Source organism: Abrus precatorius, unplaced genomic scaffold, assembly GCF_003935025.1.
Source record: "Abrus precatorius isolate BTA unplaced genomic scaffold, Abrus_2018 Scaffold2, whole genome shotgun sequence".
In the NCBI taxonomy this organism is placed as follows: domain Eukaryota; kingdom Viridiplantae; phylum Streptophyta; class Magnoliopsida; order Fabales; family Fabaceae; genus Abrus; species Abrus precatorius.
Genome location: NW_020874362.1, coordinates 34,164,401 through 34,181,209, shown reverse-complemented (window position 1 = coordinate 34,181,209; position 16,809 = coordinate 34,164,401). Strand labels below are relative to the sequence as shown.

At 31.6% G+C, this 16,809-nt stretch overlaps 1 protein-coding gene across 2 annotated transcripts; it reads left to right on the top strand.

Annotated features, from left to right (window-relative positions):
• Positions 1–10,350: 10,350 nt before the first annotated feature.
• Positions 10,351–15,950, top strand: LOC113858222. Of its 2 annotated transcripts, none has more exons than XM_027490748.1 (4): positions 10,351–10,455; positions 10,595–10,715; positions 14,817–15,019; positions 15,464–15,950. In XM_027490748.1, the coding sequence occupies exons 2-4, from the start codon at positions 10,626–10,628 to the stop codon at positions 15,717–15,719; spliced, it is 549 nt and encodes a 182-aa protein (XP_027346549.1). In that variant the 5' UTR covers positions 10,351–10,455; positions 10,595–10,625; the 3' UTR covers positions 15,720–15,950. The 2 variants fall into 2 exon arrangements, with proteins under 2 accessions (XP_027346549.1, XP_027346550.1); XM_027490749.1 differs by having other exon boundaries at positions 10,364–10,447.
• Positions 15,951–16,809: the final 859 nt, after the last annotated feature.

Below are 16,809 nucleotides of genomic sequence, written 5' to 3'. Positions count from 1 at the left end.
ACTTGCTAGTGTCATATGTATTTCTACTTTATAAAATATTAGCTACAGTAAATTTATATTATGTTTCTTTTTTTTTTTCTAATGAATTTAAGTGATAATTTATCATTACTTTATCCAATTTGATTGTTTCAAATATCACTGAGATTTGTGGCAAGATTTGAAATAAATATGATGATAAAAATAGATTGAGCATTTAAATTGATTACAATCTCTTGTTTAAAAAAGATATAAAAGATAGCATTTGACAGTGTAAGTGTTTTTTCTTTTCATAATAGGTATTATGTTTTTTTTTAATTACTATTAATTGTTTTTAATGACTAAAGTGGGTCTTCATGTATTCAAAATGGCAAATCACACATTATAACAAATAAAATAAAATAAAATAATAGTATAAAAAAGAAAAGATTTTTTTCCTAAAAATCACTAGTAAGTTATGTACAAGATCTCATTCAACCTATTTGGTTTTGTCTATTAACATTTTCTACATGTTCATAATCGAATACCAAATCATGTTTCATATTTCAAACTATTTTTAGACATAATTTTTAAAATATTAATTTTGCATTATTTAAGTCATATATTTACATCATTTGTAGATTGCAATAAGATATATAATATGAACTACTGAACTCAAATAAAAATAACATTAACTTTTTGGATATGCTCGGTGAGTTTCTCGTAGACAAGACCACATTCTTCAACTAGAATCCAAACACTAAGTTTATTTCTTTGTAATTTATGAATTTTTTTCCTATATTGTTCAAATTTAAAAATAAACAAAAGTAATAAGATACTAAATATTTCTCAATTTAAGTGTCACAGAGGCCATGCTAGTAAAGATTAGTAGCTCAAAGAGCATAGTGTACTTGATCAAGAATTGCATCTCAACTAGTATTTGTACTTTAACTATTGTGGAATAGCAAGGTTGAGAGGTTGTTTCATTTATTCCAGCCGATTGTAGAGAAAATATTCTGGAGATACATTCAAATTAGTAGAAAAGTGCCTAAATTATGGCACTTGGCTTTTTGCGTATGATCTCGTCCTTTTGTTTGTTGAGAACGCGCCTTTGGATGTTGCATATTTTTAAGGAAGTTTTAATATTTATTTATGTTTGAATAACTCAAATTTTAATTCTTAGAATCTATCATTAGCTGTTAGTGGATAAGTTATTTCTTATTTTTCAGCAAAGTTATTAGTAGTAATGGCTTGAATCAAGAGCTATAACCTCTTGGTCAGTTATTTCTAAATGTATTTAAAATAAGTTGCATTATAATAAATATGTTGTGTTTCAATCAATAGTTTTTGTTACTCTCTATTCTTTTATCATGTTAAGCTTTGCTCCTTCACTATTTTTTTAAATACAGTGTTATTGCTTTTACCTCTTAGAACAAACAATTGGTATCAAAGCTCTCTTCTTAAGAAACCTATATGTGTTTTAAGTTACCATGAATTTTTAAATAATTTTTCCAAGCCACTCTCCCAATCTTTGATGGGAAAATAATGACCTCTGGAGAGTAAGAATGAAAATTTACTTAGAAGCATTTAATCTTTGGAAAATTGTGGAAGAGGATTATGATGTCTTTCTATTGTTGAACAATCCCACCGTGACGCAGATCAAGAATCATAAGAAGAAGAAAAAACTCAAAAAATTAAGGCAAAATTATGTCTTTTTACTAGTGTCTCTACAATAATCTTTATTAGGATCATGACTCTTAAATTAGCAAAAAAAATTTGAGATTGTCTAAACGCGAAATATGCTAGAAATGAAAGAATATGGAACATGTATATGCTTAATTTATGAAAAAATTTAAGTTGCAAAAGATGAAAGAGTTTAAGACAATCACAGAATATTTAGACAAACTATTAGGTATTGCCAATAATATAAGGCTGTTGAGCAGTGACTTTGCTAATTCTAAAATTGTTAAAAAAATTTGATAAGGTGCCTAAGAGGTATGAAGCATCCATAACCTTGTTGAAGAACACAAGATCTGTCAAATATCACTTTGGCAAAAATGCTACATGCCTTGCAAGCACAAGAGTAGTGAAGGTTGGTGAGAGAAGATCATTCTGTTAAAGGTGCATTTCTAGTCAAGCATCATAATGTTGGATCTATTAGACAGAAAAATTTTAAGAAGAACCAACCAACAAGCATAAAAAAATCATACAACCAAAATAAAGGAAAGGGTAAAAAGAAAAATCACCCCCTATCAACATTGCAGAAAAATGAGACACCCATCATTTAGATGTTGAAAAAGACCAAACATGAAGTGCAGTAAGTGCAATTAGATTAGACATGAAATTGTAATTTGCAAAGTAAATATTCAACAAGTGCAATTAGGTTAGACATGAAGTTGTAATTTGCAAAGTAAATATTCAGTAAGTTGTAGTTTATGCAAAAAATATATAAAAGAATGAAAATCAACTCTTTATAGTTATTTGTTTCTCAATAGTAGTTTGAGTGAATCTTGGTTAATAAATAGTGACTGCACCAATTACATAACCTATGATAGAAGAATTGTTCAAGCATTGGACAAAACTTAAGTCAAGTGGATCTAAATCAAGAATGGTGAACAAATTTTAGTAAAAAGCAAGGGATCATTGGCTATAACAAGCTACATAGGAACAAAAAAACTTTATAATGTTTTATATACACTTGAAATTAACCAAAACTTGCTTAGTGTTGGACAATTATTTGAAAGTTGTTTTTAAATATAAAAGCTTCATAATTAAAGATCCACTAGGCCTTGAAATGTTCAAGGTCAAAATAAGGAACAAGAGTTTTTCATTTGATTCAATGAAGGAGGAGCAAACTGCATTTTCAGTTATAGCAAAGCTCAATCGATCTTTGGCACAAAATGTTGGATCATTTCCATCATTTGAAAATGAACTACATACTAAAAAATTAACTAGTATGTGGAGTTCCTTCCTTGACAAATAAAACTAGCTAAATATGAAGTTTGTAAATTTGGGAAGCAAACATGAAAACTATTTCCTGAAAATAGTTGAACAAAAAATAAAAAAATGCAACTAGTTCACACTGATGTTACTAGATCACAAAGAACTCCATCACTAAAAGAAAGTCTTTATTATATCATTTTTATTGATGACTTAATGAGAATATATTAAATTTACTTTATTAAATACAAATTAAGTAGTTACAGTCTTTTGGAAATAAAAAGCACATGTTGAAAATCAAAGCAATTGTTATATTCAAATTTTAAGGTCTATTAGATAATAAGAATAAAATAGAAAATGGCTAATTTAATATGTTAGCTTGTTATCTTTTTGTTATTACTAATTAGTTGTATTGTTAGCTTTCTTTCGATTACTGTTACTAATAGTTTATTAGAGGCTTCCTATATAAAGTTCTCTCCCTGTAAACATAAAATTATTCCAATATAAATTCCTTTATGGTATCAGCGCACTCCTTGGGAGGGCTCTGTCACGATCATCTTCTTCCGCTAGCATTCATCTTTGTTTCTTATCATGGCTGCATCTGAAAAATCAATCAAAGAAAATGTTTCACCCAAAGATGAAGATCAATCACAAAACCCTACGAGTCCGTATTATCTCCATCCAGGAGAAAACCCAGCCTCCATTATCTTTGACCCTCAGCTCAATGGAGTCAATTATCATTCGTGGAGCAAGAACTTCAAGAGAGCGTTACTATCGAAGAATAAATACAAATTTGTCGATGGATCTATCAAGGAACCCGACAAGAAAGATCCACTTTGGGACGCTTGGGAAAGATGCAACAATACTGTCGTATCTTGGATTATTAAGACTCTCCCACCAGAAATTGCACAAAGCGTTATATACATAGATAATGCCCAAGAACTGTGGGAGGACCTCAAAGATTGCTTTTCGAAGGGAGACCATTTCAGAGTTTCTGATCTTCTGCAGGATCTTCATTCTATCAGACAAGGGGATTGAGGAATTTCTACATACTACACTGATCTGAAAACTTTATGGGAGGAATTGGAGGTTTTGAGACCTCTTCCATCTTGCACCTGTTCTATAAAATGCTTATGTGATCTCATGAAGACAGTGAAGAAGTATAGGGATTATGAATATGTGATATGTTTCTTGAAGGGACTAAACGATCAATACAGTCATGTAAGAAGCCAAATCCTCATGATGGAAGAGCTTCCATCAATAAAGAAAGCTTTCCCATTACTGATACAACAAGAAAGGCAACACGTAGAAGCAATGGAGTCAAGAGTTCTTGCTACTGCCACAGATTAGAATTTTGGTTGGAGAGGTTCTTCAACAAGCAGAGGAGGAAATCAAGGTAGTCAAGGGAGAGGTAGATCAAATTCAAAAGGAGTGAATGGAGGAAATATCAAGGTGTGCAGTTTCAAGGAAAGGCACACAGTGGAAACGTGCTACTTCCAGCATGGTTTTCCACCAAACTTCAAGTTCAAAAAGAGATCTGCCAACCCTTCTGTTAATTCCTTAACCTCTGAGCAAAACAACAATAGTCAAGAATCTATTGGCCAAAGCAATGAGCAATATGATATTCTCAGAAATCTCACACCAGAACACTATGCACAGATCATTGAAATGGTCAAGAAGACTGACATTCAAGGCCAAACGCACACCATTAACCAGGTTTCTCATAATACTCAAAATAGGGATCACACCCATCAACAAAAGCTAGGTAATCTTCTTGAACCCAGTGTTTGGATCTTAGACACTGGGGCCACCGATCATGTGTCAAATTCCTTAAATAATTATGTTACCTATCATTCCATAGAACCTATTCAAGTCAGTCTTCCTAATGGTGTTGTTACACATGCTTATTTCTCTGGAACTGTTTCTTTCACTAATGATTTTTATTTGAACAATGTTCTTTACATTCCAGAATTTCAATTCAACCTCATCTCTGTTAAGAAAATCACTGATACATTAAATTGCGTTTTAGTTTTTGCCAAATTCTCTTGTGTCATACAGGATATGACTTCTTCGAGGATGATTGGTCTAGCTAAAGTAAACAAGAATTTATACATACTGCAAGAACCAAATAAGCCTGTTGTACCTACTATTTTTGCTGTTAATTCTTTTGATAATAATGTACTCAATAAACATACTAGTTTTGATTTGTGGCACTTTAGGTTAGGCCACCCTTCTATTAAGGTTTTACATCATGTATGTTAGCAATTTTCTTATGTACATTCTCACTCTACCATGATATGTGACTATTGCCATTTAGCAAAACAATCTAAATTGCCTTTTCCTGTTAGTAACACTAAAACTGTTGCTTGCTTTGATCTCATACACATGGACATTTGGGGTCCCATATCTGTTACATCAATGCATGGTCATAGATACTTCCTCACTGTCATTGATGACTACTCTAGACATGTCTGGATTTTCCTCATGAAATCCAAACTTGAAACTAGAAATTTAATTGATGAATTCATTAATTTTGTTTACACTTAATTTGGTAAGAAAATTAAATGTATAAGGAGTGATAATGGGGCTGATTTTGTCATGCACCCTACCTTTTCTAAATATGAAATAATTCATCAAACATCTTGCGTTGAAACTCCACAACAGAATTCTGTTGTGGAGAGGAAACATAGACATATACTTAACATTACAAGAGCTTTGTTATTTCATTCTCATATGCCTAAAATTTTCTGGAGTTTTGCTGTTATGCATGCTGTCCACTTGATCAACAGACTTCCTTCTCCTGTTCTACATGGTAAATGCCCTTTCCAAATCTTACACAATGAATTGCCCACTTTATTAAATTTAAAAGTTTTTGGCAGTTTATGTTATGTTTCCACCTTAACTCAAAATAGGAATAAGCTTGATCCTAGGGCCAAAAAGTGTATTTTTCTTGGATTTAAAAATGGGACCAAGGGTTACATTGCCATGGATATCAATACTTGGCAAATTTTTGTTAGTAGAAATGTGATTTTTTATGAGAACATTTTTCCTTTTAAACCACACACTTCTGACACTACTGTTAAACTCACCGAGACTCCCTCCTTTAATTTCCAAATAGATGATCCTAATATTCCTTCCACACATGTTTCTTTTCCTGATTCTATTACTGCTCAGAATCTGCCACTTGTCAATGCTGATGAACAACAAGTCAGGAGATCCACTAGAGTTCAAAACTCACCTGCTTACCTATCGGATTATCATTGCAGTCTTCACACTACTAGTTTTGCTAACAACAATTACGTCAAATATCCCCTGCAATCTATCCTTTCTTATGGTTCCATCAATCAGAAACATCTCAATTATATTCTCTCTATTTCCACTCATTCTGAACCAACTTCATATCAACAAGCTGTCAAGGATGAAAAGTGGATCGAGGCTATGCAAAATGAACTCCAAGCTTTGGCTGAGAATAAGACTTGGTCCATTGTTTCCCTTCCTCCTGGCAAATCTCCTATTAGTTCAAAATGGGTATATAAAGTAAAGTATAGGTCTGATGGTTCCATTGAGAGACATAAGGCCAGATTAGTGGCAAAAGGCTACACGCAAATAGAAGGCTTAGACTACTTTGATACTTTTGCACCTGTGGCTAAATTAGGAACAGTTAGACTTCTTTTGGCTATAGCGTCTTCCCAAAACTGACATTTACACCAATTAGACATAAATAATGCCTTCTTACATGGTGATTTAGATGAAGATATATACATGGAAATACCACAAGGTCTCACTTCTCCTACTCCTAATTCTGTTTGCAAACTTCACAAATCTCTCTATGGCTTGAAACAAGCCAGTAGGCAATGGTTTGCCAAGCTGTCTTCTTATTTACACAACCTTGGTTATCATCAATCTTTTCATGATCACTCTCTTTTTACTAAATCCACCAACGATCATTTTACTGCTATTTTAGTATATGTTGATGACTTAATTTTAGCTGGAAATGACACTTCTGAAATTCAATTGGTTAAACACAAATTAGACACTCAATTCAAAATTAAAGACTTAGGTTCCCTAAAATATTTCCTTGGGTTAGAGGTTGCAAGATCTCATCTTGGCATCACTCTGTCTCAGAGGAAATATGTTTTAGATCTCCTTGCTGACACTGGTTATCTTGCAGCCAAGCCTGCTCCTACTCCTATGGTCAAGCCACATAAGGTCAAAACAGCTGATGAAGAACCTTATCAAGATGCTGTAGGGTATAGGAGACTCATTGGAAAGCTTCTCTACTTAACTACAACCAGACCTAACATTTATTTTGCTGTCCAGCAACTTAGTCAGTTCATGTCTTCCCCTACAAACTTTCATCATAAGTCAGCAGTAAGAGTTCTGAGATATCTCAAAGGAGCACCAGGACAAGGCCTATTCTATCCCACTTCTTCTACATTACAGCTTAAAGCATTTAGTGATTCAGATTGGGGAACTTGTTCAGAGACTCGAAGATCCATCACCGACTACTGCATCTTCTTAGGAGACTCTCTAATTTCCTGGAAATCCAAGAAGCAATCCACTACATCCAGATCATCGTCTGAAGCTGAGTACAGGGCTCTTGCTTCCACTGTGTGTGAACTGCAATGGTTGACATATATTCTGCAGGATATGAAAATTCCCTTCCTTAGTCCAGCATTATTGTATTGTGATAGTCAACCTGCTCGACATATTGCATCCAATGCTGTTTTTCATGAACGCACGAAACACATTGACTTTGATTGTCATGTTGTTAGGGAGAAGCTTCAAGCCAAATTATTTCATCTTTTGCCTATCACTAGTTCTGAACAAACAGCTGACATCATGACTAAAGCTCTTGAGCCTTCCTCCTTCTCTTATTTGGTTTCCAAGTTGGGAGTCATTAATATTTACTCCTCAGCTTGCGGGGGAGTATTAGATAATAGGAATAAAATAGAAAATGGCTAATTTAATATGTTAGCTTGTTATCTTTCTGTTATTACTAATTAGTTGTATTGTTAGCTTTCTTTCGATTACTGTTACTAATAGTTTATTAGAGGCTTCCTATATAAAGTTCTCTCCCTATAAACATAAAATTATTCCAATATAAATTCCTTTAAGGTCGAACAATGAAAAAAAAATATAGCTAATCAATTTCAACAATTATGTGACGAAGTTGAGATATAACATTAATTGACAGCTCCTTACACTCTTAAAAAAAAATAGAATGAATGTAAGGAGAAATAGATCAACCATAGAAATAGTTAAGTGTATGCTTCATCAAAAGGAATTATTAAAAAAGTTATGAATCGAAGATATAAATACAATTGTGTTTATTCAAACATAATTTTTATATACCAAATCAAACTCCTTTTAAAGTTTGTTTTAGTTTTAAATCTTTTCTAAATTTTTTAAAAGTATTTAGTTGCTTATTCTACTCAAATATGCCTCAAGTTTAGCGTGATAAGCTTGATAAAAGAGCTAAACTAGAAAATAGTGCTACAACACAATCTCTAAAGCTTGCAGAAATTTTTTGTCTCAAATAGGAAAAATTCTTATAAGCATAAATGTAAACTTCATGGAAAATAAAAAATAGTGCTAGATTTCATGATTTTTTGAGTGACATATTTTGAAGATGTGACACGTGTAAAGCCATACTGTAGTAGCATATTTTTATATGATATTTTACTTAACTTTTATAATAAATTTTATTTATTTTAATAAATTATTTTTTAAATAATATATTTCACAAATTTGTTTTCAAAATTAACTACAGTAAAAAAATCTCAATAATTTGGTCTTATATATTTTGAGTAGTAAATAGTATGGCACATAAAATAAGTGGTTTATGTTTAGATTATAGTTTTAAGTTATTTTAACTTTTCTAAATTTTATATTCTGTCTTTTGTTTTGATTGTTGCTCTACTCTTATTGTTAATATTATTGTTATTAGTAGAGGTGGTTCCTTATAATTTGTTTATCATGTTAATTTTATAACTTGATGGAATTATTAAAAAATAAAGATTAATTTTTTATTTATAGTTAAAAAACTAAATTGATTAATCATATAAATTTTATGGAGCATGTTAATGTTTTACTCACATTCATTTATATCAAACCTTCATTTCACAACTTAAATTAAAAGTATAATTATTTATTTATTTTCTAAATAAAATTACAATCATTCCAAATAAAACATCATTACATTTTTGTAAAAAAAAAAAAAAAAGTCCAAATTTTATATAAAAAAATTGACATAGTTTTTATTTATTTTTTCAAAATATCATTAATTATGGTAACATCATGTATTAATATCTTTGAGAATATGGGTCAATAGTCTGACTTTTATCACTATGATGCAAAATATATTTATGCATTATAATAATATTTTTAATGATTCAGATGAATCTCTCCGGTAAAATTTATATGAAAAGAAAATGAGAAATTGATCACTCTTGGGTTAGTGAAATAAAGAATAAAGATACATAATTCTTTAATTTCTCATTTTGCAGATACCCAATTCCAAACGAAAGAAAAACCAATAATTTATGTGAAACATGAATGGACTACGGATGAAATGATTAGGGCGACTTGTGCTTGTCTATAACTGGGTGGCATATATCTTTGCTATTTGATTTGAAATTGACTTCAATTAGTCTAATTAAGTCTTCTGAAGGCATGTGTTATGCATTCACTTTCCCTTTAGGTTTGACTTGCTTGGATCCTTATCTTCACGGAAATTTTGTGATTTGTGTTCTCAACTGTCCCCAGAAATTTCACGATTCCTCCATTTTTATAATCACCAAGCAAGTTCCATCAAAGAGGCCAACAATAAAAAAACAATGTACAAATTATAGTCACTTGATTGTAACATCAGCGATTATTGCGTCACGGTGCACATCAATTTAAATGCGCATATACAAGAAATGAAAGTATACGTGTACTTTTTAAGCTCAATTCTCACTCATGTTTAAACATTACCGTTCTGGTTGAAATTAAAATAAAATAAAATAAATGAGTAAAAATCTATACTTTTATTTAAGTGAGTAAAAACTAAAATAAAAAATAAAAAATTACACAATTTCAATTTTTTTCTTTTCTATATTTCAAGGCCCAAGTATTGAGGTAGATGGGTGGGAAAGTAGATTAAATATTAATGAAACTTGCTTTTGAGCTGAAACTAAATAAAAATGCCAAGTGTCTGTTGCTTATTTCCATTAGTCAATGTCTATATTAACAAAAAAGAGAGAGCCAAAGGATGCATCATGCTCTTACAAGGGGACATGATCACGCATTCGCATCGCACCGTGTCATAGACCCTCACAGCTTCAAACAAAATGTTGACAGCGCAAACCCCACCACCTTGGCATCAAGCCACAACCCCCAAAGTTAGCAATGCATTTTATTATTCGATTGCGTATTTGGGTATTATATACAAAATACTTAAATAAGTGTGCCAGAAAGCTTGCAAATGCGGCCAAAAGTTACATACTTTATTTGCTTTGCTTCCTTACGCTACCCAACAGGGGAAAATCACTCTCATCTTAAAAACCAAGTCTCCTCCTACGTTTCCATTGCTGCTTCTGCTTTTATTTTTCTACTTATTATTCTTTTTTATTTCTTCTAATCTCAAAAGCTTGATGCTATTTTTTTTTTCCACTTTTGTCTTTAATCCTATTTTGGGGTTTCTTTTTGTGGATAGATACTGAGATTTAACTGGTGGGTGTTGAGGTATGGCTTCGTCTGTGTTACTGGTGGTGGTGTTTGTGTTTGATCTGATTGCTTTTGGTCTCGCTGTTGCTGCAGAGCAGAGGAGGAACACTGTGAGTCACTATCTTCTTCTCTTTCTTTGCCTATTTTGGTTAGACTCTGCTTTTGCTATGATCTTTTGGTTTTTGGTAGTATCTTATCTGGATTTAGTTGGTGTAGTTATGCTTTTTGTTTCTGTTACATGCCATCTGAAGAGGAAAACAAAGAGCGATTATGATATTCAATTGAAATTTTTTTTTTGGGATTAATTAGTGTTTGTGAATCATTTTCGTAGAGGTTGATAATGATTTTTTTATTTATTGAAAGATCAGTTTTTCATTGCTGTTAAGTCCGTTCCTTAGTTGCAAGAGTTGTTCAATACTTCCTCGTACAAATTTGAAACTCTCTCTCTCTCAGCACGACCAAATGATACAAGTATCAAACTTAGTACAATAACATATTGAATAACGTTGTACTACACATAAGTTTTATAAATTTAGCCATTGAATTGTGTTATTATAGTAATTATGTATATAAAAATTTACACAATTCATATATTCATAGATATGTAATTAAATAATAGCTATTTACTTATATTCTAAATAGTATATTATACACTAAAATATAGTTAAATTATATAAAGAAATCAATCGATTTTTTTAATTGTGTGAAATTTCATAGATTTGATATATTTTATGAGAACATTAAATTTATCCGATTGACTGTTAAAATTTGTTTTTGATAAAAATTTATTAGAAATATCATTTTATAAAATTTTACACCTTGTGTCATTTGATTTTATATATATATTTATGTATGTATATATGACCAAAGAATTAGTTTTAAATTTTTAATATTTTTTATAAATTTGATTTACTCAATAAAAACTTTCAATTCAACCATTAGATTGATAAAATTTAATATTTATAAGAAATTATTAAGTAAAGTAAATTTTGACAAAAATTACTTTTGAAATAACTTGATCCATATATACACACACACACACTCATTGCATGTTATAACTTTGTTTTTATTTTTTTAAAGAACACTTAAAAGTGTAGCTTGCCAACAAATTTTTTTTCTTTAGAAATAAATGGATGTGTTAATACCAATTTTCCTAAAATACATTTAAAGGTGTAGATTGTTAAGGTATTAAAATTAAATCAGTTTTTATCAACAAATTCTTGTATACCTCTCTCTCTCTCTCTCTATGATAATTCATTTACGTTTGTCTAGACAGTAAACAGTTAATCACTCTTTTCTCCAAAACATATTGATAGGAATGCAGCTTTTTTCATAATTCAGAATGCTAGCATTTCCTCTACAGTAGAAATTCGTCACCATATATTGCCTAAACTTGCTTGCTGGGTGTTGAATCACTATTGCTGCTAATTGGATCCTGGATTGATGTCTGAAAGACCTAGTTTATAGTTCCGCTTTCATATAATGAATCGGCAAGGTAATTGTTGAAGAAAGACATCGGTTTTGTTAAAAAAATGCAATTTCAAATGTTTAGAAACTGAAAAGTTTGTAGGTTGACTTATAATCAGAAGCAAGAGTTAGGCAGTCCAAGAAAAAAATTAGGCTTGAATATTGGAGATTTGAATTGTTCATCACTCTGGAAAAGGAGATATCCTATTATATTGACGCAATGGTTAGGAATCAGAAAGTTAGCTAACATTCATGGAGAGTTATAATAATAAGCTTAGGTAAATATAGATCTTAACCAGCAAGGTTCAGGTAATTCACATTGATTGTTTTGAAACCATGGTAATTTATGTATAGGGGGAGAAAGGGAATAAAAGATAATGAAATACGAAATTGATATTAGTTGAGACGTATTACAATGTATTGATGTGTTTATAACACTAGAAAACTAAATCTTATATATTAATCATAATCTTACTTAACTAATTAGTGAAACAAATCATGATAAAAATGTGGCAATCAATCATAAGAGATAATAAGTAAACAGGAAAGTTACTCCTAAAGGATAATTTAAGAAATTCTAAGATATGATAAGATAGGAAGCGGTATTTTCATATATTCTAATACTTTCCCTCTAGTACAAGTTGCTTGTTACAAATATAGTAATATACCCTTTTAGGAAGAAGAATATCAAACAATATAATTTGAGATAGTTTAAAAAATGTTGGTTATAAACTATCTAAAACATGTTAAAAAAATGCATGGAGGAGGAGACAGGAATCCCGGAGAGAAACATGAGTGCTAGGACATGCTGAATATGTCATAACGGTGGAAGAAATTTGTTAGGGTGGTAAGATTGAAAAATGTGCCAGGGATACTCTTCTAACCAACGAAAGGAGGACATGATAGTTGGAAAATTGTCTAAAACATGCCAATTATGAGAAAGAGGTGGTTCGAATGAAGAACACAGCTGGAAGAGGGCTGAACACCCCAAAAGGAACAACACACTTGAAGATATCAAAGGGTTAACATGACATGTTAAGAGAAATAGTTAATTTGAAGGAAGAATCATGAACATAAAGTATAACTTATTAAAGAAAGCTTGGCAGTTGATTAGTAATGATATTGGTCTTAAACAATGGTAAAACTCCAATACCTCGCTAAAATCATTGGGTTTAAGATATAGAGTATGAAAGATAATAGATAATGAAGTAATATAATTGATATTGATTTAGATGAATGATACCATATTGATGTGTTTACATAATTTAGAACATTAACTCTTATTTATACTAATCATAATCTTAACTAATTAAAGAAGTACATCAAAATGAACAAATGTGGTAATTCATCCTAAGAGATAGTGAGAAAATAGGGAAACTAATCTGAAGGATAATCTAAGATATTCCTAGATTTGATAAGAAAGGATATGATATTTTCATATATACAAACAGATTGATCTGGAAAGGAGTAATCAATGCCTAGAAAAGTAGGATCTTATCTATTGTTATATCATAGTTGTCAATAGCACATAATTGTCGCAAAGCATCTCCTCTTGCTAACAAACTCAAACAGCGTTGCAGATTTGAATATCATACATTATGGCCGCAGTAGTACCTGAAAGCACATTACTGTGATAGGGTGCAAAAAACACCAAATTTAAAACTATAAAAGCGTAGCCTAGGGGTTTTTAGGTGGTAATTTTGTGACTATAAACACCACAACCATGAATCATGTTAGGAGTCCACAGACAATAATGTAGATAGCGTAAGAATGAATGAGAAATGCATAAGTATTAATCAATCAATTGGAAACTGTATAAGTGAGATACAATTCTTGCAGGGTATACTCTCCTAAACCAGAGGTCTCCCTCCTAATCACCAAGTCACAGAATATATGTGTACGCTCTCTCATCTCCTCCCTCCTAAAATATCCATATACTCCTAACTAACTACTTTTTCTCTCTTCCCAACGGTCTGCCAAGTTGGCAGTTGGAGAAGATTTCTTCCTTCTAGATTAAACATGCCATAACTTGGGCTTGGCTAGGCCCAAGTCCAGCAGCTGCTCACCCTACGCATCTTTGGGCCTGACAAATCCTAATTGTGCACATTCTATCTCATGAACACTCACCCTTCTCTGGCGACAATTTCCAGCCAGCAGTGATGGTTGCTGACCATCCTTGACCACTGTGGCCATTTTAGAACTATCCCCACATGATTAAATCCTGAATTCTACTTTTTTTTACCTGCAAAAGATAATGTTATTAACTATTTAGGGAGCATACCAGAAGTACTCTTAGAAATATCCTGAATTGTACCTTTAGAAAATGGAAAGCAGAAACTTTATGATTGCTGTCTGACAACACTGTCAAATAGGGGGAAAAGCTAATGGAAATATGCATTTTAGTACATTAGTTGCAATGCATTCAGCAATTCCAAGTTGCTTTATTTTTGAGTTCAGGGAAACGGTTAGTGTATTAAAATTATGTTATTGCGCACAACAACTGTTTTGCCTTTAGCTGGGAAGATAGATCCATAAAACGTGTTCTAGATCAGTTTATTCATAGTACAGTACACTGTTGGCTACTAGTTTGACATTTTCCCGATGGATATGTTGTATTGTTTCCTTGCATAGTAGGGGGTGAAGTTGTGACAGGAGAAAAGCCAGGAATTGTCAACTCAAAACAAGTTTTTGCAGTGTTGAAATGGGTTGGGTTACTAAAGTATAATTATTTGATCTTCTGACAGGCCACATTAGCCCAAGACAGTGCAGGTAGAAAGTACTGTCAATATGACTCTGACATTGCAACCGGCCTAGGTGTGGGGTCCTTCTTTATCCTAGTTGCCAGTCAAGTGATCATAATGGTTGTAACTAGATGCCTGTGCTGTGGGAAAGCTATGAGACCCAGTGGATCCAGATCATGGGCAATTTGCTTATTCATGACAAGCTGGTATGTGTTCATTTTAAATGATCAGTTTGCTTTACGTTGTTCTTTTGTTGATTTCACTCGGTCACAGTCACAGAAACATTGAGTTTCTTTAGTTTAAGTCTTTAAGGAAATGTTAATTCTGTTTTTTATCTTCTGTCTTCACTTATAATTATTAAAACATCACTGTATTTTCACTTTCTTCTCAAAGATTTTCACTCAGTCACCTTATAACGATGTTGATCTTACCATTTCTTGCACAAATATTCGAAAACAGTAAAAATCATAAAAATAAGGTTTGATAATATTGTTATTATTAGTGAAAAGTGAAAAAGGAAAATAGATGAGAAAACATTTCTTGAAGTGTCTGGTGAAACCAAACAAGCTCAAAGGTTAAAAGACCAAAAATGCTGTTTTCCCATGTTTCCAAATCTTAAACGTGCAATGTTTGTTATACTGATGATCCAGGGTGGCATTTATTATTGCTGCTTCCTGCCTGCTAGCGGGTTCTGTGAGGAATGCATATCACACCAAGTATCGTGATCTGATGGGAGAGAGAGCCCCTTCATGTCAAACTTTGAGGAAAGGAGTGTTTGGAGCTGGAGCTGCCTTCATTGTTTTCACAGGCATAGCCTCAGAGCTCTATTATGTTAGTTTTTCAAAAGCTAATAATGGTCCCCCTCCCTTTGCTCGGGACACTGGTGTGAGAATGGGCAATTTGTAGTGTGGGGAAAATGTGTGCTAAGTTGGCTACTCTCGATGTGAAAGCCTACTTGTAAATTATGAAGCTTGGATGATCATTTCTCCATGTTTAACTACTCCCTTTCCTTTTGACCCTTCAATCTTATCACCATAGCTAGTGCCGGGTCATACTTGTACACCCAATATCTTTTAATGGTATTTAGTCTTCTAACGTTGTAAGCAATATTCAGGTTTAGTTGTACTTTCCATTCTTGTAATTTTGCCTGTACATGATTTTAATGTCTTTAGTTTAAATTGTTCGTATTTTGTTTTTATCGATTATTTAAATTATGTTCCATTAAAAGTTTATCTAATAATTGATAAAAAATATAATTAAGGCTATAAATCAACTAAGAAATATAAAATATTTAAATATACAAAATGTATTTTACTGTGAATTCATATAAATATATATTAAATAAGACTTAATTTAAACAACTGAGAAATTAAACTAGGAAGATAAAAAGAATATATAAGTTAAAGTGCGGTAATTAAAAGTATAAATACGCCTAATATCATTCAAGGTAAAATACAAGGAACCTTATTAATTGTAGGTTATATGGTGTACTAATTCTCATTTTGATTTGAAATTTAATTACATGACTTCTAAAAATTTTATCAAACTATACACATTATTTGTTTCATCCATGAGAAGAAAGTTTGTGTGTGTGTATATATATATATATATGATAATGATATGTTCTTTAATATTTTTTGTATTATTAGTTAAAATTAGTCAGAACCTATAAGACGACGTGAGTCTTGTTAATATTTAATGAATCTCAGTGACACTAAACAATTGTTAAATTTAAGTAGTTTTATTGATGTTTCAAACGACAATGACAGATAACTATAGAATAATTTATTTAAATACTGCATGCTGCTTTACTTCTTTTAAATAGTTTTATCATATTATGAATGTTATCGATTTAAATACAACTATCTCGTATAGAAAAATATTTATGGCATTGAACGGAAGTGGAAAAAAAAATGGATGCAGCCAAAATCAATTTCAATAGTTTATCAAACAGGCTATTAGTGGTCCTATTAGTAATAATTAAAACAATTTCATT

Bases quoted from the DNA above. Each gene is read 5' to 3' on its own strand.
- LOC113858222 (XM_027490748.1), top strand. From the start codon at position 10,626: ATGGCTTCGTCTGTGTTACTGGTGGTGGTGTTTGTGTTTGATCTGATT. The intron at 10,716-14,816 runs GTGAGTCACTAT...ATCTTCTGACAG, and splicing joins CAGAGCAGAGGAGGAACACT to GCCACATTAGCCCAAGACAG. The intron at 15,020-15,463 runs GTATGTGTTCAT...CTGATGATCCAG, and splicing joins TGCTTATTCATGACAAGCTG to GGTGGCATTTATTATTGCTG.